Here is a 20,560-nt window from a genome sequence, read left to right on the forward strand (position 1 = left end):
TTGATAATTAAAATAGCATTATGAGAGCTATTATTAATAATTTCAAATGTGTGGATATAAGCCCAAGATTGAGACCAATTGCAAACTCATGGGGCTATAATTATGGGGTTTCACTCTGAGTTAGAGAGTGTACAGTTCACCCCTTAGCCAGAGGTGTTATTTATTTATAAAGTTTAAGGAACAATTATTTGTATTGGTATGGACTATGGAGGACACATGATTATTGTATTTAAACACATATAGTCTTATTTTATTACATACATGTATGTATATATATATATATATATATATATATTTTTTTTTTTTTTTTGGGCATGTGTGAACTTGATTGAATATTAATGTGTTTAATCCCAATATATGTTTTGTAATATTTATTTGAATGAAATATATGTTACATGCCTTAGTTGACATACTTGAGTTGTAAAAAAATTGGAATACACAAGAGTCTGCTATGAGTGCTTATTAAGTAAGCAAGGATGAGACATTAGAGATGTCCATTCATTATAAGAATGAAGTTGAGAAATAATTCAATGAATGCAATAAGTTCTTGATTACCATAGAACTTGTGGGGGGAAGCTATTATTCCACTTTATTTTTTCATTGAAATGCCTTAAAAGAAAACCACAAAGGCACCTTGTCAATTATGGAAAGAGTGACCGCCTTTCTATAAATTCTTTAAATGTGGGGGTATTTGATGAAGGTGGTGATTCCTATTCTTAAAGGATAAAGAACCATTGATTGTGTTTTCATTGGTAATGGTCATAATAGTAGTGCGTAGTGCTTCTCTAATTTATGAATCTATTATTCTTATTTGCGTGAAAATTAATTAGAATATATTTCAAGTGTTAAACTTTCTTAAAAGAAAGTTTGAGTCTATGTTTAGTATCTCTCATGATCAAGAGTTGATAGAAGAGAGGTTGAGCCTAAGTATAGTAAAAGGACAAATGTCATGTTCGTTTGGTCCAAATTTTCTAATTTAAATGTTAGAAGATGAACTTAAAGTTTCAAGGAAGTGATATTTTGAGGTGCCTTCTTGGAAAAGAGATTGTCAATAGTGCATTAAATCCATCTTTGAAATCTATGCATAGTAGTTGGTAGATCTACCACTTGGGAATTTGAGAGTTGATGGAATTATTGACTATTACAATGCGAGACTTGTTTTAGAAGGCTACAAATAAAAGGAAGATGTGAGTTTTCTTAATACACAATGAACCAAAGGGGTTTATGATTCTTGTACAAGGAAGCAAAGTGCTTAAACTTGTTAAATCTGTGTATAGATTGAAGCAAGTTCCAATCCAATGACATGAGAAATTTGACAATAAGATGATGTCAAATGAGTTTAGAATTAAAGCAACTAGTGTGTGATGTGAAATATATCACAAGAGGTTATGTTGTTGTGGGATATACTCATATAAGTCTTGTAGATGTGATAGAAGAAATGAAAATTTCTAATACATCTAATGGACTTATCTTGTCTCGATCACATAAGAAATGTGACAACAGTCTAGTGAGAACACCTTATGCAAAGAGCATATGTATTTTTGGGAAGTCAATAAATCTAAACAGACATGCATTGTTGGATACTTGTGCCTCCTATTTGTATAAATTGGTAGGGCATAGAGTTATGGTAGGTCTCAACATATTTGTTGGAGACATAATACCATGAGGCAATTGCTCTCAAATGGAAGTGATTCCAAATTATAAAACGGATCCATAATTAGTTGTTTGAGTGGAGAGCAAGTAAACTTTTCATCGAGGGGAATGGGGTTAAAGCCTATGACCTAAAGTTTCCATGACGGTAACCCCACCTAGTTGACTGGAGATCCCAAGATCTAGGTTTTCAAAGGGACAACAAAATTGTGGAGACTAATTTTTATCACTATGGAGATTACATCTCCCAACCATTCCTATGATGAAATAGTGATGCTCATAAGCGATGTTCAGGGTAAACTTTGCTTTTAATGATTCTTATATCTTGAAAATTCAAGTGGGGTATAGCAGGATACTCTTAATAAGAGTCACCTATATGAGTGTGAAGTGGGCCGCTTCCATGAGAATTTTAAGGCTGAATTCTCTAAAGCACTTCATGAATTTACTAGGATATGTTCAGGGCTGAATTAAACACAACTATAAGAACGAAAAGGAGCTGTGTGAATTCTATTATCTTGGTATACACAAACGGTTGAACAATTCAAGACATCAAGTTCACTGATTAGCTAGTATATCTGATAGTCTTTCACAAAGGAAAGTTCAAAGCCACAACCTACTTCTCCCGATACAATAACTTTTCTTCTACTCTCTGTGTGTCTGCATCATCATTTGCATTGTGATTATCAATTTCTATTCATGTGGGGGGTTGTTGGAAAAATAGCATGGAGTGAATAAGAAATTGATGTTTTCTATGTTCACTTGAAAATGATATTAAAAGTGGTAAAAATCCTGAGTCCCACATAGGAAATGAAAGAGATAATATATGAGTTTATATGCTCATGAGTTGGATATTGGGTTAGGCTTTTGGCATATGTGGACTGGGCCTACTTATCCAAATAATAATATTTTATTATTTTAATTTTTAAGTCAATTAGTCTGTGCACAGCAGTAATTACTAAAACAGAGTATCTGGTCAGTAATGTATAATTCTTCATAGTCCCTCATTCATAAAAACTACTTTTTTAGAAAACTCTCCCGGTGAGAATTTTTTTGTGCATTTCATTTTGTGTCAAAGAGAGAGAAAGAGAAATTAAGTAGTTTGCAGAGCACAACCTTGTGTGCTTCGTTTTCATGTTGTAGATCATTTTATCCTGGGAGGCAGACGTCCATGAGTCTCAAAGCATCACAGTGATTGTGTGATGGGTGAAATTTGCTTTAAGTAGATTGTGTCAAACACAAGACTTGATCTGAATCATTCATTTTTCACGCATTTGGTCTGTGAGTTTTTAATTATTTGTAGATTTCTTCATATATATATATATATATATATATATGTACAGTATCTATTTATTGTTTTTTGTCTATCACATTTATTTGTGTTATTGCTTATTCTTAGATATGTGTATTGTTCCTTTTGCTTTATCACAAAAATAAATTGTTGAAATATATCCAACAATTACTACATGACAACATTTATCCCCTAACCTTTTGTACAAGGACAAATAACATGATGGAATCCTAGTGTATAATGTTCTATTATAATAAAATTATAAACAATTAAGGGCCAATATATGAAGGGATTGTATATATATTCTTAACACACATGTCAAATTTTATGCCAATTAGATGTTATTTACTATTCCATCCATAAACTTATTTTTTAAGCATAAATTTAGACTACAAAAATTTGAAATTTAAACATTTATTGATAACATTATGTTATCAATCTTTGATCTTTTAGAAATTTTGCAACCATGATTAATATAAGAAAAAAAATGTTATCTAATTATGAATTTGTCAAAATTCATATTCAATAAAAATAATTTTAGTAGAATTATAGTTATTGGCTATAATCAAGTTTGTATCTAAACTTTGTCTATAAATTTTTTTAAAGAATAATTCAAATGACAAAGCACGCGATCACGCTCCCATAACCCTAATGTAAGCTCAAAGGATAGCTGTAACATATAATATTATAATACAAACTTAGTTGTAGACTACAATCCCCACTAAAAATATTAACATGACTATATATTTTAAAAATCTAACATTTGGATTGTATAATATTCTTAACATACATGTCAAATTTCATGTCAATTAGATGCTATTTACTATTTTTCAAGCATAAATTTGAACTACAAAAATTTGAAATTTAAACATTTGATTGATAATATAGTTATTGAATTTTGATCTTCTAGAAATTTTGCAACCATAATTAATATAAGAATAAAATGTTATCTAATTATGAATTTGTCAAAATTCATATCTAATAAAAATATTTTTGGTAGAATTATAGTCATTGCTTATAATTAAGTTTACATCCAAACTTAGTCTATAAATTTTTTTAAAGAATAATTCAAACGACAAACCATGCAATCATGATCCCAAAAGGCCATAACCATAGTGTAAGCTCAAAGGACAGCTACAACCACTGGCGAAGCCAGGGGAGGGCCAGAGGGGGCAAGTGCCCCCTCTCCTGGACCTCCCTAAAAAACTCCTGTATGATATACCTATAAAGCAACTTGCCCCTGACAAAATTTTTCTATCTCAACTTTGCCCTTAGCATAAATAAGAAGACTTCTCTGCTTCTAAAAGAAAGCAATCTAATGTCTTGTATAAGTACATAGCACATTTTCATCTTTTTCCAATGAAAACAAAGTTCAATGGCCCCACATAAGACTAAAAGTATTGTCATTTTGACAAGTTTCCAAACTACTAACAGTAAATAATGAATTTACACAATTTTTTTCATAACAAATTTTATAATTGTCAAAGCAATACTATATAGTATATACAATATTTTTCACAATAAATTTCACAATTGTTGAATATTCAATTTTCATTTAGGCCCACCACTTATACTACTTTATTGTCTACCAGTTATATAATTCCTAGTGTCAACTTGTGAAAATACCAACTCTCCTCTTGGTGGGTTCTACATAATCATTATTATTATTATTATTTTGAAAATGGCCTACTTATATTCATATATACCACTAAAACCATAGCCTCCACTGTTTTTCTTATTTTTTTTAGTTTTTAATTTTTTTCAATCTTGTTTTTGCTATAATCCAAATTTTAACTGCTTAAAAGAATAAAGAAAAAAATGTTGAATTCAACATTATTTTTTAATAGCATTCAAGGCAGTGAGGGTACAAACTTACTAGTACATTGTTATGCTCTTAACACCTTTACAATAATTTATTTTATGAAATAAAATTGATAGTTTAAACTCTATTTATTTAGATTAATCTCCAAATTACATTAATATATATTTGTGTATTTAGTTTGCTATTAATTAATATCAATTAATTTTTTTAAAAAAAATTAATTTTGCTTTCAACATTGCCCTCCCTAAATGAATTCCTAGCTTCGTCATTGGCTACTGTAGGGACACGATTTTTAACGACCCAAGGATGATGTTGGGCTCGTCTGTAAAGGGCCCTAACAATATGATTTGTAGAGAGTGGGTTTGGGAAAGTCCTGCCCTTGGGCGCTGGGCAGCAGTCTGGTCCTGATTTCATAAGAGCTCATACAAAGGTAGGTTTGGACTGTATAACTAAGCCTTACATCGATGTAGTTTGAAAGGTTTGACTCCTCGGAATTAGTCCGAGGAGCATTACATTCTCACCATTCTTCCTCCTTTTTTGTGGGATCCCCTCCCTCTTCGCTCTCTTTCCCTTTTATACTAGTATTTACTTCCCGTTCTTCATCTACGTGTCAGTTTTTCCTTGTTTGGGGTAATTACTCGTCCTATTCATCCATACGTCAGAGTGGTTGGGAAAAGCTGGATAGCATGGTATGGAGTATGGGCTTGTCAGGCGCTGGGCTCCACATTATGGTGTTGGCAGCTTTCTCGTTTGTACTACTGTTATACTGAGTTTGTCCTTTTGTTCAGGCGTTTTGTGAGGTGTTGAGCGTGAAATCGTCCTCGGCCACATTCTTGGGCCTTTAAGGGGCTTTCATCATACGTCCTCGGCAGTAGGGCTCCTCGGCTTGAGCTTTGGGCCCTTAATACAAAGTGGGCTGGGACCTCAGATCTAGGGCCCCACAATAGCCCCTCAAAATCCTGCTGCCCGACTTTATTGTTGGGGAGGAGGGTTTTGGTAACGTCAGGCCCAAACCATGACTTGCCCAGCTCCGCATTTCATCAATGTCAAGGTTGCTGTACTGGCCTGGGGAGCGCGCCAAAGCGTGAGACATCCCTCTAGATTTTCTCAGGCGGCATCTTTGACGTTTCAGTGTTCAAGGCCCGCCATTAATGCGCTTCCTTCATGAGGTTATTCAAACCTTGCGGTTGCAGATGGTGTTGGAAATTGTGCCAAGACCGTCTTGTCTGTAGCACTTATTGGAAACTTGCATGGATTAAATGCCATTGGTTTGCTCTCTATATAAATAGGATAGGGGGTCACTCCCCTTACATATAAACCCTTCTGCTCCCTTCAGAATCATAATCCTTCCGCTATACTCACAATCTCCATTTCTAGTGCCATCCAGTCTCAGAGCAATATGTTTGAGGCATGGGTGGGGATGAAGGGTCTTCATCAGCTTCAAAGGCACCGAGTCCTTCTGAGACTCAAGGTGATGTGGTCTGGACAAGGGAGGCATAGATTCAAGACAGTCCTCCGTTTCGACAAAGGGGGAAATGGTATTTTTCCCTCTTTCAGTCAAAATCCGAAGCAGGTACTGATCGCACCGGATTCTTGGTGAGTCAGAAGTAAGGTTTTCCGCCATCAGCACCGTTTGCTCTTTCGCAGGCATGGTTACGTGGAGGCTCATCAACTTCCGGTTCCCTGCACCTTTTCTTCAACGATGCTAGCCTCGAGTTGGACTCCCGGCACCTTTTCTTCAACGGTGCCAGCCCGAAGTCGGGCTCTTTTGCTGCCTGAGTTATAGGCATGTAAAAGTATTGAGGAATGGCTCCCTTAGACGAAATTTTGAAGCGGCAGCACGTCTCTCCCCTGCACCTCTTCTTCGGCTTTTTCTTAATTCCCTTGTATCTTTTCTTTTTGTTTTGTATAGTTAGTTTCAGTATGAGCTTATTTAAGCTCTTTCAATGTACGCTGTACTGTTTATTTGTCTTAATAAAAGATGAATTTATTTCTTTTTAAATATTTTTCCTTTCTGTAACAATTATTTTGTGCATGGGTGTGCTAAATGTGTGTTTTCCTTTAATGATACTTAGAGCAGGAAACCTTAAAACAGAACCCTACTCATTCTAATTTACCGACATTACCAAGCATAATAATGATAATTCCCAGTAGATTAAACTCATGAAACTAACCGAGATAACAGCTGAATACTCCGTAATGCATGCGAGGCGACCGTCCGAGAATGATAAACCCTAAACATACCATCCGAGAAGGTGGCCGAGCAGCAAGGGGCTTCGGCCGTGTTTTTTATAACATCTGACCCTATAACAGTGCACCAATTCCCCCGGTATTGAGGATTCGAGGGTAGGCTGGGGATTTTATTCAGTATAGGGATTGACCCAACTATCAATGGGGAACTCTTCTCCGAGGTAGATTCTAAGGGCCATATAACGTTCAGGTTGCGTCCAAACCCAGTATTGTCTCTTCTAGGTAGTTGGCTTTCCCATAGGCTTGGGTCCGAAGACCATACAAGGCCTTGGTTCTGTCCAAAACTTGTAGTTTTTTTCTTTTAAGTAGTTGGTTTCCCCATAGGCTTGAGTCCGAGGACCATACAAGGCCTTGGTTCTGTCCAAAACTTGTAGTTTTCTGTTAAATAGTTGGTTTCCCCATAGGCTTGAGTCCGAGGACCATACAAGGCCTTGATTCTGTCCAAAACTTGTAGTTTTTTTTTTCTTCTTTTAAGTAGTTGGTTTCCCCATAGGCTTGAGTCCAAGGACCATACAAGGCCTTGGTTCTGTCCAAAACTTGTAGTTTTTTTTTTTCTTTTAAGTAGTTGGTTTCTCCATAGGCTTGAGTCCGATGACCATACAAGGCCTTAGTTCTGTCCAAAACTTGTAGTTTTCTGTTAAGTAGTTGGTTTCGCCATAGGCTTGAGTCTGAGGACCATACAAGGCCTTGGTTCTGTCCAAAACTTGTAGTTTTTTCTTTTAAGTAGTTGGTTTTCCCATAGGCTTGAGCCCGAGGACCATACAAGGCCTTGGTTCTGTCCAAAACTTGTAGTTTTTTCTTTTAAGTAGTTGGTTTCCCCATAGGCTTGAGTCCGAGGACCATACAAGGCCTTGGTTCTGTCCAAAACTTGTAGTTTTCTGTTAAGTAGTTGGTTTCGCCATAGGCTTGAGTCCGAGGACCATACAAGGCCTTGGTTCTGTCCAAAACTAGTAGTTTTTTCTTTTAAGTAGTTGGTTTCCCCATAGGCTTGAATCCGAGGACCATACAAGGCCTTGGTTCTGTCCAAAACTTGTAGTTTTCTGTTAAGTAGTTGGTTTCGCCATAGGCTTGAGTCCGAGGACCATATAAGGCCTTGGTTCTGTCCAAAACTTGTAGTTTTTTCTTTTAAGTAGTTGGTTTCCCCATAGGCTTGAGTCCGAGGACCATACAAGGCCTTGGTTCTGTCCAAAACTTGTAGTTTTTTCTTTTAAATAGTTGGTTTCCCCATAGGCTTGAGTCCGAGGACCATACAAGGCCTTGGTTCTATCCAAAACTTGTAGTTTTTTTTTCTTTTAAGTAGTTGGTTTCCCCATAGGCTTGAGTCCGAGGACCATACAAAGCCTTGGTTCTGTCCAAAACTTGTAGTTTTCTGTTAAGCATTTGGTTTCGCCATAGGCTTGAGTCCGAGGACCATACAAGGCCTTGGTTCTGTCCAAAACTTGTAGTTTTTTCTTTTAAGTAGTTGGTTTCCCCATAGGCTTGAGTCCAAGGACCATACAAGGCCTTGGTTCTGTTCAAAACTTGTAGTTTTCTGTTAAGTAGTTGGTTTCGCCATAGGCTTGAGTCCGAGGACCATACAAGGCATTGGTTCTGTCCAAAACTTGTAGTTTTTTCTTTTAAGTAGTTGGTTTCCCCATAGGCTTGAGTCCGAGGACCATACAAGGCCTTGGTTCTGTCCAAAACTTGTATTTTTTTTTTTTTTTTTGAAGGTTAGCCCCTCGACCAAGGTGGGGAGAGTTAGTTGGAGGTTGTAAGCCCCTAGAGCTGCCCATGCCATTGGCGCTGCAAGGCGTAGCCCCTAGCGGAAGTTTATGTCGGAGCAACAACAGCATGTCACTGGAAATGGAGGAAACTTCGCGAACTTCTGCTTGATAGAAACTTGACTCCACCGCCACCCGCACCAACGCGCAAGCCTTCCCACAGACGGCACCAATTGTAGGGACACGATTTTTAACGACCCAAGGATGATGTTGGGCTCGTCTGTAAAGGGCCCTAACAATATGATTTGTAGAGAGTGGGTTTGGGAAAGTCCTGCCCTTGGGCGCTGGGCAGCGGTCTGGTCCTGATTTCATAAGAGCTCATACAAAGGTAGGTTTGGACTGTATAACTAAGCCTTACATCGATGTAGTTTGAAAGGTTTGACTCCTCGGAATTAGTCCGAGGAGCATTACATTCTCACCATTCTTCCTCCTTTTTTGTGGGATCCCCTCCCTCTTCGCTCTCTTTCCCTTTTATACTAGTATTTACTTCCTGTTCTTCATCTACGTGTCAGTTTTTCCTTGTTTGGGGTAATTACTCGTCCTATTCATCCATACGTCAGAGTGGTTGGGAAAAGCTGGATAGCATGGTATGGAGTATGGGCTTGTCAGGCGCTGGGCTCCACATTATGGTGTTGGCAGCTTTCTCGTTTGTACTGCTGTTGTACTGAGTTTGTCCTTTTGTTCAGGCGTTTTGTGAGGTGTTGAGCGTGAAATCGTCCTCGGCCACATTTTTGGGCCTTTAAGGGGCTTTCATCATACGTCCTCGGTAGTAGGGCTCCTCGGCTTGGGTTTTGGGTCCTTAATACAAAGTGGGCTGGGACCTCAGATCTAGGGCCCCACAGCTACAACATATAATATTATTATAACTAATTTGAAGATTTTAATAAGTGCGTGCGATTCTCTTAGTCAAAATCCAATGGTCATATTATACATTATCGTAGCACGTAGGACTCAGCAAGTACTTAAAAAGTAAGGACCCATTTTTCTTTTCTTTTATTAACAGTGCAATGACCCCGTATGGTTATACCAATTCTTCCATATTTGGTAGGTCCGAGGTACAATTTCTTTTGGATTCATTCAGCCTATACATTACATTGAAATTTGGATAGTTCCATCCTCATACTAGAAAAGGGGGAACTATTCAGTTAAATTATTAATAATGGGGCCATGACCTATTCATGATTCGGCTCCCCTAGTTTGTCGTGTAAGCTTTATCCATTCATTCCATGTGTTGTGTCATATGTGTTTGGTGATTTCGAATCAAATAGGCCCGTATACAAGTCATGTTTTCTTTTTCTTTCTTGCTGAATAGTCATAGTTTTCTTTTCTTTCTTGTTTTTTTGGTTTAACAAGTGATTTACAGTCATGATTTATATATATAGAGAGAGCGAGAGATGCGGTTTTAACACAAAAACATACCACAAACTTAAATAAAAAGAATTCATAAAATATTTTAAAAAACAAAGAGAAATAAATAAGTCATGTAAGATTATAAAATTTTAGATTCATATATTTTGATTAAGAAAAAAAAAAAAAAATCAACCTAGCTATCTCTGCACACCCCCCGGGGGAAAAAGGAAGAAGAAAAAAGCAAAAACGAATCATTTGAGATGAGAAGTGGAAAATGATTAAGAAAGGAAGAGTACTTACTAAGTTGAAGAGAAAGTAGACAACATGGAACAAACAAATAGCTGTTAAAGTTATTTAGGAAGTTGTTAAGAGTCTTGATCATCACCTTACAAATAAAAGAAGCAATTATTTTATTCCGTTTAGCTTTTTTTTTTCTTTGGCTAAAATTCTATTAGAGGAAGCAAAATAATAGAGTTCTGCAATTACTTTAGGACTTGACTTAGGTTCAATATCCAGTTGCACTGAATCCATTCGGAACACGTATAACTGGACAATGAACCCAATATGCTTACTCATTACTTTAGTCCTATAGGTGGAAGTAGGAATAACAAATAAAGCCACAAAAAGAGAGCCTGGGTTAAACGAATAGGATCCCCTTGACCTAACTTTATAGTGTACTTTTCAAAACAAAGTAAAATTCCTCAACTTACCTTGGGTTGGCCGAAGATGCTCTCAAATGGTAAAATTACTAAAATCAGTGAAAGTTCATGTGGGAAATCTTCAAAGTAACCCATCAGTTTTTTAGGGGGAGGACTATGTAATTTGGCCAAAGGGAATAACTGGCTTTTTCTAAAGCAAGAGTTTTTTTTTTTTTTTTTTTTTTTTTTTCTTTTATCTTCTTCTTCTTCTTCATTTTTATTTTTTTATTGTTTTTTTTATTTTTTATTTTTTATTTTATGCCTTGAATTCAAGGTTTTTGGTATGCCTACAGTTGTCCCTCTTGATTATATAGTCCAAGAGCCCAAACTTAGGAAAAATGGCCTAAGCCCTAACTATGGACTTACTCAATCTGAACCCTTCCAATTCCATTAACAAGATTCAATAGACATTTGAACAATTTAGTAAGGATGTGGTGGAAAATTTATATTTTACACCATCCAATAATGATTGTCACATTAGCATTTTACTTAAAATTCAATACATTCTACCACACTTGATAACATCGCAATAAATTCCTAATTTGATTGAATTTATATATGTGTATTAGAATTGACTGGGTGTAATTGTACTTATTCTTAAATATGTAATAAGATGATGTGACATCATGTCCTTACAGAATTTAATTTCTAAGAGGGATAGGCAAGCTTTGGTTTGGCATTTTTAAATATAAATGGGATGAGTTTATGATGCAATTCCTAGAATTTAATAGGGTTTTGTATGTAAAATAGTAAAGGATTTGGGATGGAAGAACTTGATTTCTTCCCAAATCTGACCCATTATCATTCCCTTAAAAAAAAAAAAAAAAAAAAGAAAAAAAAAGAAAAGAAAACTCAATTATTTGGGGAAAGAAAAATAACATCTACAATAAAATCAATTCACACAATATTGCACAATTTCTTTCTTACTATTGCAAATTTGGTATATTTGATGGTAAATAATATCAATTCGAGATGATACCCTTATTTTCTAGTGTAAATAAGTATTTGACTCCTTTATAAACAGTAAAGGAACAACTGTACATGGTGGGCTGACTCTTGTAATCAACAAGTGTCAAACAAGTATTGTAAATAGTAAAAAAAAAAAATTATTATTATTATTCTTTTGTATTTTTAGCATCGATTGTACTACTAGGACATTTGTCTATAGGTTGTATCATCAAGAAACTCATTCATTTTCCACTCAATTGTCTATCATTTGTCTATCATATGGGAGATTCTTAGCCTATTAAATGATCTACATTATAGAAAAAAAAAATACCGATAATACATAAGAACATGAACATGGATGGGATGACCATTTGAGTGGCAGTGGTTGAAAACTCAGATCAGTAATGCTTGTGTTTTGATTGTTGGCTGCATTTACGGGTCTATCTCAACAAGGATTTTGGCTTAAGTATAAAAGTGATATTGTTATTGTTGCAACTTACTAATATGACAAATTGTGAATAGTATATAAAAAGAAGGTATTGCTATTAAATGAAATCCTCAACAAAAATAACATGTTAGGATTCAAATGAAAGTTTAGTGATAATGACATCTTTTGTGATGTCTTTGTTAGTGATTCAAACCTCCACTTCCTTCTCCCCTAGTATAGTAGTGTTAGTGATAGATGCATGTAAAAGTAACATTATTTCGATTACAACTTTACCATATTAATAAGTTATGAAAAAACTTACACCTTTAGCATTATTATTAGCATGGTATCTGAGTTATCACACAAATTACTATGAGTATGCTAACTTACACGACTACTAACCATGGAAAGATGGTACTATCTATCTAATACATATAATTAGAAAATGATACAAGTTGTGGTACTTTATCCTCTCACATTTATAATGGATTTTAACATGAATTTAATTAATGGAATCTATGATGAATGTAAGAGAAGAGAACATCATGTCACTGTACTTAAAAAATACTTAATAATTGCCTCATATAACCATTGTTCCACATGGGATGGACCCCACAAGCCGATTCATTGAGAAATGTGGTTACATGCATAAGATACATAATACATCATTAACCAATCAATAGGTAAGGAGATATTATAAAACAAAAACAAAAACAAAAAACAAACTTGGACACATACAGATTTTCTTAAGAGGCCTCTCAGTGTTTCTGGGCTTGTTCGGCTGGCCCAATACCTCACTACATTTAGATTTTTTTTTTTCTCATTTTTTAGAAGCACTCCACCACCGCATATTTATCTACAGATAGAGAAGAAGAGAGCAGAGTGCGTTGGAGTTGGAGTTCGTGAAGCCGGCTGGGTAATGCTAACTTCCCAGGCGGGTGAGCAAACGAAAACATGGTGGCCCTCACAGCGAGCTTCGCAGCAGCACCATCAACAGCAACAATTACAATGGCGATGACGAAGAAACGCAGTAGTGGGGCAGTGTGTTACGCTGAGTTGTCGTTTCCTTCATTTCTCCCAAAACAAGTGGAGTATATCAAAGACACTTTCGCTCGTAAGCTCGCCACGAGGATTGACAGACTTCCTGTAGCTGTACGTAAACTCTCACTCACTCTTCTTATTTGCCCTTAGAATTTTGTAGCGTTGTTTAATATTTTAGTGTCCTGTGTAAAACAATGCTAAAGTATGATACTAAATAAAAGAGAGACCTAACATGCATTGCACTTTAAATAAAAGTTGAAACTGGACAAGTGCTTTGGGGCATAAAAAAAAATGGAATAGGAGTAGAGTTTTTCAAAATTGCTTTTCTTAACTTAAATTAAAATAAGGGTAGTCAAAAAGAGATACTATTAATCTTTCAAATAAGATTTTTCAAACACTTTTGCAATAAATTATAGATAGTAAGTTTTTTTTGTTCTAATTTAAATCTATTACTGAAATTATTTTTTTGCCTATCAATAACAACTTGTAACAAACTGCTGCTTATTATTTGTTGTGAAAGTATTTTAAAAACGTTATAGACATAACATTTCTCTTCAAATAAGCTAAAAGATAAGTTGGGAAAATTATCAATATTACGTGTAAATTCATCCTTCAAAGAAGATCATACTACCCATTATTGGGTGTGTCCATTTGGGACATTCCAAAATAGAATAGAGAACTAACAATATAGATAGGATGAATGGAATTAAGAGAATATTTAACTATTTAACTATTATTTTATCATCGGCCAAGCCTTGCATTCCCCTTTTTCCCAAAACTATTCATGCATTTACTTATTTCCTAGACATTTTCTACTTATTATTGATTTTTAGGACACTTATTGTCCATCTAATCTTAAGGTCGGTTAACAACTTAACTCTAGAAGTACAGTAGTTATATATATATATATATTCTATTAGCTATTAGCTATACATTATGCATTAGGTGGAATAACAATACATAATGAATAAACATCCTTTGTCCCAACGTGGGTGTTCCATTTTATACTCCACTAATCGCAGCCCGCCACTTCTCCTGGTTTTTCTTTATAAATTAATTGAAGTATAAGGTTAAAAAAATTATATCTGACACATGTCATACTATAGTTGGTAGAGTATAAAGTGGAACACTCTTAGCGGGATAGAGGATTATTCTTCAATCGTAACATACTTCCTGTAGTTTCTACTTGAGCCTACTTGACTCCCAAGATATAATATTTCCTATTTGTGACTGCATATATCCTTTTTAATACAATGTGCCTGCCAAAAATTGCAGGTCAGCTTCTCGGATAATAGTATCATGAGTAGTTGTGTGAGGCCATTAATACAGAGCAAGACAAATCCAGTGGTTCTTCTCCATGGTTTTGACAGGTCTTTAGCATTACTGTTTTGAAAGATGTCATTTGCTTAATTTGTCTATGGAGTTCACCACTAGATCTTATTATTCAGCTCCTGTTTAGAATGGAGGTACACGTATCCGTTGCTTGAGGAGGCTGGTTTAGAGACTTGGGCTGTGGACATACTTGGTTGGGGTTTCTCTGATTTAGGTTTGTTTTATCTGCTCGTGTGTGTGTATTAGTGTATATATGGGTTTTTTGGCCTATTAGCAAATTAGCATTTACTTGGACTCTAGACATACTAGACATATCCTTTCTCGGACTAAAGCTTTGTTGTTGTTGCGTGTTTACTCTTTTTTAAGAAAAAATGCTTTGTTTCTTGTTTCATGTGTCAGAAAGGCTTCCACCATGTAATGTGGCATCTAAGCGTGAACACTTTTATCAGGTACTTCTTATTGGTTCATGGATATCTTCTATTCTTGTGTATATGAAGGAAATCTTATCACCAAATTTGTATTGTGATGGAAGCTTTAAATATAATAGGAAGCCTAAAACATACATATGACACTTTGACAGCTTATTTGCGTGTCCTTTATAAGTGATATGGCTAAGTTTTTCTGGCATTGTTATGAAGCTTTGACAGTCAATTACATGTTTGCGTTTTATGGGCATATCATCATGTCATTGGCAGAAGAACCTATCTCCAGTACATAATGATAGCACCTTGTTCACATACATCGTGTTTTATCCTTAAATGGACTTGTCTCATCTCAACAACAGCTTTGGAAATCACACATCAAAAGGCCAATGATATTGGTTGGACCAAGCCTTGGTGCTGCTGTTGCAATTGACTTTGTAGCTAACCATCCAGAAGCCGTGAGTATAATGAATAATTGAACTTATGATTATGAACCTCGATCCACCCTCTAACGTTCTATGAAACATCATTGTTTCTAGTTCACCTTTTTCAGGTTGAAAAGCTGGTTTTAATTGATGCAAGTGTGTATGCAGAAGGCACAGGAAATCTAGCAACTTTACCCAGAATTGCAGCATATGCTGGGGTGAGTCTTTCCATAAATCTATTAGTCCAGACAAATAACAATTTTAAATTATTTCTGCTATCAAAATTTATTTAAGGCCATCACGACATAAAAGTCATGTTTTTTTTGCTCATTGCCTGAGCCTTTACTTATGTTAATATTGTTTTATTTAGAGGTTTCCTTTCTGTTAGTGATGTCTTCAGTCAATTTATTTATTTTTATTGTTAAGTACACATGCATTGCTCAAATGGCATCTCTCCTCCTTATAGGAATAAGCTGGAGGTGAGATCATGGCTTCTTCAAATGAATTATATTATTCTTTATACAAACCACCTGAATACTTTCCCTCATATTGCCACTGTCCAACTCAATACCCTCTGCATGAGTGCTTAGCCACCCATGATCCCTTTCGTTAATCATTGATTATGATGCTTTTGTTTAGATGTTAATATGGACTCATTTTTTCATCATATATAAAGCTTGTATACTTGATTCTCAAATGTCGATACATAGTAATGCTTCAGGCTTTTCTATGAGAGGCTTCAGAAACAGGACAACGAATTCTCAAATAATTTTGATCAGATATAAGCTTCGCATCATGCTATTCTTATTAATTTACCTGAAGGGAAATTACCAAAAATTGAAACTTTCTATTTCTGAGGTCCATCAGGTTTACAAGAGCTGATAGTGGATAATATATGTAGTGAGTTGTTACCTTCAATTCAGGGATATTTAGAGGTTTTCCAACCAAATATACAACTGTTGCCTCTTGCTTTTTGGACTTGCCTGCAAAAATGTGATAGAGGAGGAGCAAGCCTTATAATTGCCTCAGCACCTTGCATTTTGGATTTTTTATTCATGGTTCATGTCGTACAATCTATAATTCTAACATTTTTAATTACATGTGAAAGTGGCTCAGAATTAACCATTAAACATCAAAGATCAACTAATGCGGATGATATGTTCTGGTTTGTATGCTATCCTTTTATTCATCGCCTAACATTATAAAAACTGTTGATTGTATTTTCTTCTTTAACAGCACGTATTATGACTAAGTACTTTGCAATAATGGATTCTAGTATTTTGCTGATACAAATGCAAAGTAGATAATATGACCATAATTGTCTTAAAAAAGAAGAAGTTAGATGTTAAAATTTAAAAGCAAAGCAAAACAAGCTTTCTTTAGTTATGCCTAAACCTTTTTTTTTTGTGGGGGGGTGGGGGAGTGGGGGAGTTTGTATCATACATTAATTAACAATGACTGTGGGCACTCTTTTTGGATCAGGTTTATTTATTGAAGAGCATCCTGCTGCGCTTATATGTAAATGTTTTGGCCTTTACTGGCATCTCATTTGGTACCAGCTTAGATTGGGCTAATGTGAGTGTATACTCAGAAAAAGTTCTAGTTGTTATAAAAATAAGAGTGGTGCATTGGTGATCTTGGATCTAATGATATTTTTTTCCTGTTATCTTATCTAGGTGGGCCGCTTGCATTGTCTTTATCCTTGGTGGGAAGATGCAACTGTGGATTTTATGATTAGTGGGGGTTATAATGTTAGTGCACAGATACAACAGGTATATTCCAAATTGCGTTGCCATTTAAATCAACAAATTTTATTGTGTTGTTTTGTCCTGTATATACAAAAGAGGACCCTTGTTATAAAACAAATGGAGTGGGAACAACGCTTAGAGAAGGGAAAACTTAAGTTTGTATATAACAGATATCTATGGACTATGGTGCATGTGAAGGAGAACATTTGATGGTTCATGGAAAAGGACATTGTGTTCAAGAGCTCATAGATCCTTCATTCACTTTCAGGCATTTCATTTCTCTTATTGCATGATCTTTTTAACTTTCTGGTGCCTCAAAAGATGGTCAATAAAGCCCCACAGCAACTTCTGAATGATCTCCAACATGGGAAATTTAATTGGCAGATGCAACTGCCCTGGTTTTTTTTATCTTGCTCGTTAATTTGTGCTGCTCTTCCCAATCTCTTTTCTGGATCCTTAAGATCTTTGAGAATTTTTTTTTTTAAATAACAATAAGAATCATTTTTATTAGAGGAAATTTCCACCCCCCCCCCCCTCTCTCTCTTTTGCTGGTGTAAGAGCATGTGGCAGGTGTCCATGCATAAGTTTGGTAGATCTAAGCATGAAATTTACTACAAGTTGCTTGTCTGCCTCACATATCATTGGAGTTGCTATTTTGAGCTCTAAGTTGTTAAATAGAATTATCCATAACAAGATTATTTATAGTTGTACTATTTGTGTATGAGAGAGAGAGAGAGAGAGAGAGAGAGAGAGGATTCTGATGGGAGTGTTCGTTAAATTTTGTGTGGGAATGAATCTGCCTTTAGTTCCAGAAGAAGGTTTATTGGCATACACTAAGCTGTGTTCGTGTTTTTACCTCTTCACCCCCACCCCTCTGCCCCCTTTTAATGACAATTTCATATCTCAATCGAACACCACAAAATTTTACCGTCTCTGAAAGTGCTGTTGTCAATTTTATTTACCAGGTAAAGCAGAAGACACTTATCATATGGGGTGAGGATGACCAGATCATTAGTAACAAGCTTGCAGTGGTTAGTTTATTTTATGGATATAAAGCATAGAATTCAACTGATAAGTAATGGAAAACATGCTCAGGATTCAGTTGGAATAACAGATTTTTGCTTAATTCTTTGATGCATTATGCAGAGACTGCACTGTGAACTGCCAAATGCAACTATACGTCAAATACCAGATTGTGGTCATCTTCCTCACGTCGAAAGGCCCAACTCAGTTGCCAAATTGATTGTGGGTTTTGTTCAAGAAGATTGCTATAAAGAGATTGAATGTGTTTCCCAATATTGAAGTCCACTTTCAACTAGTTCAAGAGAATTTTTGTAAATGTAAAAATCTGTCACAATTTGCATTCCATTTGGCTTGAAGGTGACAAGCCATCTTTATATTATTTATTAGGCAAGAAACTTATTCGTAATAGACATAGATGCTGCAAATCATTTATTTGTATGCATTAAACTCAATTAAACATATAACTTATTAACTACGTCCTGCGTAGAAAACTATTATTATCAATTTCACATCCATGTGATGCTTCAATTACCCATTCCGGAGTTGCTTTGATTTTAGGGACTAGTCTTAATTTCCTATATTTGCATCCTATTGTTTTCTTACCAAAATGGAATCTGCATCCTATTGTAAATTTCTTGCTTCTTTCTACAAATTGACGAGGAAGTTGGATAGAAGCACAATCCTGCATACTTCAGTATGTAAATGGTTTAGTGTTTTTCAAGACTCAAAGGACTCCTGTTATCATTATTATGTGTATCCTGTTTTAGTAATCAAAGTTTTAGTTTCAATGAGAAATATTAGCACAATAACCTTATCTTGTAAAGAGTTTTTCCAAAAACTAATTTACACTTTATTTATGTGGCAACTTTGATTAGTAGTCTGTTTAAGCTGACCCTAAAATTGTTGGAATTGAAACTTGAAAGACACTATTATGAGCCTTTATGTATATGACACTGCAGGTTATATATAAAAGTAGGGCCTTTCAAATTCCTGGGGCTACAACTGGCCAGGAATCATTTTAATCGGAAGGAATGGCAAAGATTGTATTAAAACATCTACCAGTGTTTGAATGTGTGATATACTTGATGTTTTGGCAACATGTCTTGCAAGATATGCTGATGATGAAGCTTGGGACTACAACTCTTGTTAAACAAGATTTTCACATTTCACATGAACAAATAGACCAAAACACATACATATGCTCTTCTTTTCCTTTATGAGCAGATGAATATGAATGCAATGCTTTCTGTATGTGAAGGATTCATGCTCTACCATTAACTTGCATATCATCTCACCCAGTCGTTGGCTACCATGATTCCCTGGATGATGGGAAGTCATTTTAAGTTTAGAGGATTAATTACAGGTTTTGATACTTTGACAACACTGCCCAAATTAGAGGGGAAAATATGTATTTAGGCTCTTTAGCGAAATTAAAAAATGTTATCATTAGCCAATAAAGTTCCCACTACTCATTATCATGCATCCGAATCTATTATATTATCACAGATTTTTCATTTTAGAACTTGTGAGGTCACTGAGTTGTAAATCATTTGATTTGGTTGGTAGTTCACGAGTCTCTCTCAAGTTCCAACACTGTGAAGCCAAAGCATATGAACGATTATTATGGCCATGCACGTCAAACTCAATTATTTTGACAAGGGTTTGACACTTGTTGGGCCCAACCATGTATTAATGGCTCAGAAGGTGAAATCTCTTTCTAGTGAAGTTAGGAGCGTAACTTTTGCCGTAACTTGTTCACGTGACAAGTTATGAGTGATGGAGTTGTAGATCCAGCACTTTTATACCGTTACTCAACTTGCTACGTGAACAAGTTGTGACAAAAATTGCAATCCTAGCATTTTTGATCTTTTTTTGACCTCCAAGTTAAACAATTCTGACATAGACATGCCACGCCTCTTTTCTCGAATTTTTTTTTTAAATAACAATAAATATTAAAAAATTTAGTTAATTGTCAAGTTTTAAAAAAATTTTGAAAAATAACATCTCGAGTATCTAAAACTCGAGTTCCATCTTGGAACTCGAGTTTTTAAGTCTCGATTTGAGAAAAAAAATTGACCTGAAAATCGAGTTTTAAAGACTCGATTTCCATAAATTGTAAAAAACGCCGCTATATGGCTTTAAAACGTCACTATAGGGATTAAAAACGCCACTATAGGACTCCTTAAACCTGGTGCTTACAAAAATTTTTTTGCAGGAAAACGCCGCTATAGGGCTTTAAAACGTCACTGTAAGGCTTAAAAATGCCACTATAGGTGAAATTTTTTTGCATAAAACTCGAGTCTTAAAGACTCGAGATCTATGTGGCATTTTTCCACTCGCAACGCGAGTCTTTAGCACTCGAGTTCTAATATGGAT

The 20,560-nt window shown here is 35.4% G+C and overlaps 1 protein-coding gene across 1 annotated transcript; it reads left to right on the top strand.

Moving 5' to 3' along the window:
* Positions 1 to 13,035: 13,035 nt before the first annotated feature.
* Positions 13,036 to 18,715, top strand: LOC115978951 (uncharacterized hydrolase YugF-like). Its single transcript, XM_031100881.1, has 10 exons — positions 13,036 to 13,345; positions 14,510 to 14,604; positions 14,683 to 14,780; positions 14,966 to 15,015; positions 15,351 to 15,446; positions 15,542 to 15,631; positions 16,896 to 16,988; positions 17,090 to 17,185; positions 18,127 to 18,192; positions 18,308 to 18,715. The coding sequence occupies exons 1-10, from the start codon at positions 13,148 to 13,150 to the stop codon at positions 18,461 to 18,463; spliced, it is 1,038 nt and encodes a 345-aa protein (XP_030956741.1). The 5' UTR covers positions 13,036 to 13,147; the 3' UTR covers positions 18,464 to 18,715.
* The last annotated feature ends 1,845 nt before the right edge of the window (positions 18,716 to 20,560 follow it).

The sequence above is a fragment of the Quercus lobata genome, chromosome 3, assembly GCF_001633185.2.
Source record: "Quercus lobata isolate SW786 chromosome 3, ValleyOak3.0 Primary Assembly, whole genome shotgun sequence".
Lineage (NCBI taxonomy): Eukaryota > Viridiplantae > Streptophyta > Magnoliopsida > Fagales > Fagaceae > Quercus > Quercus lobata.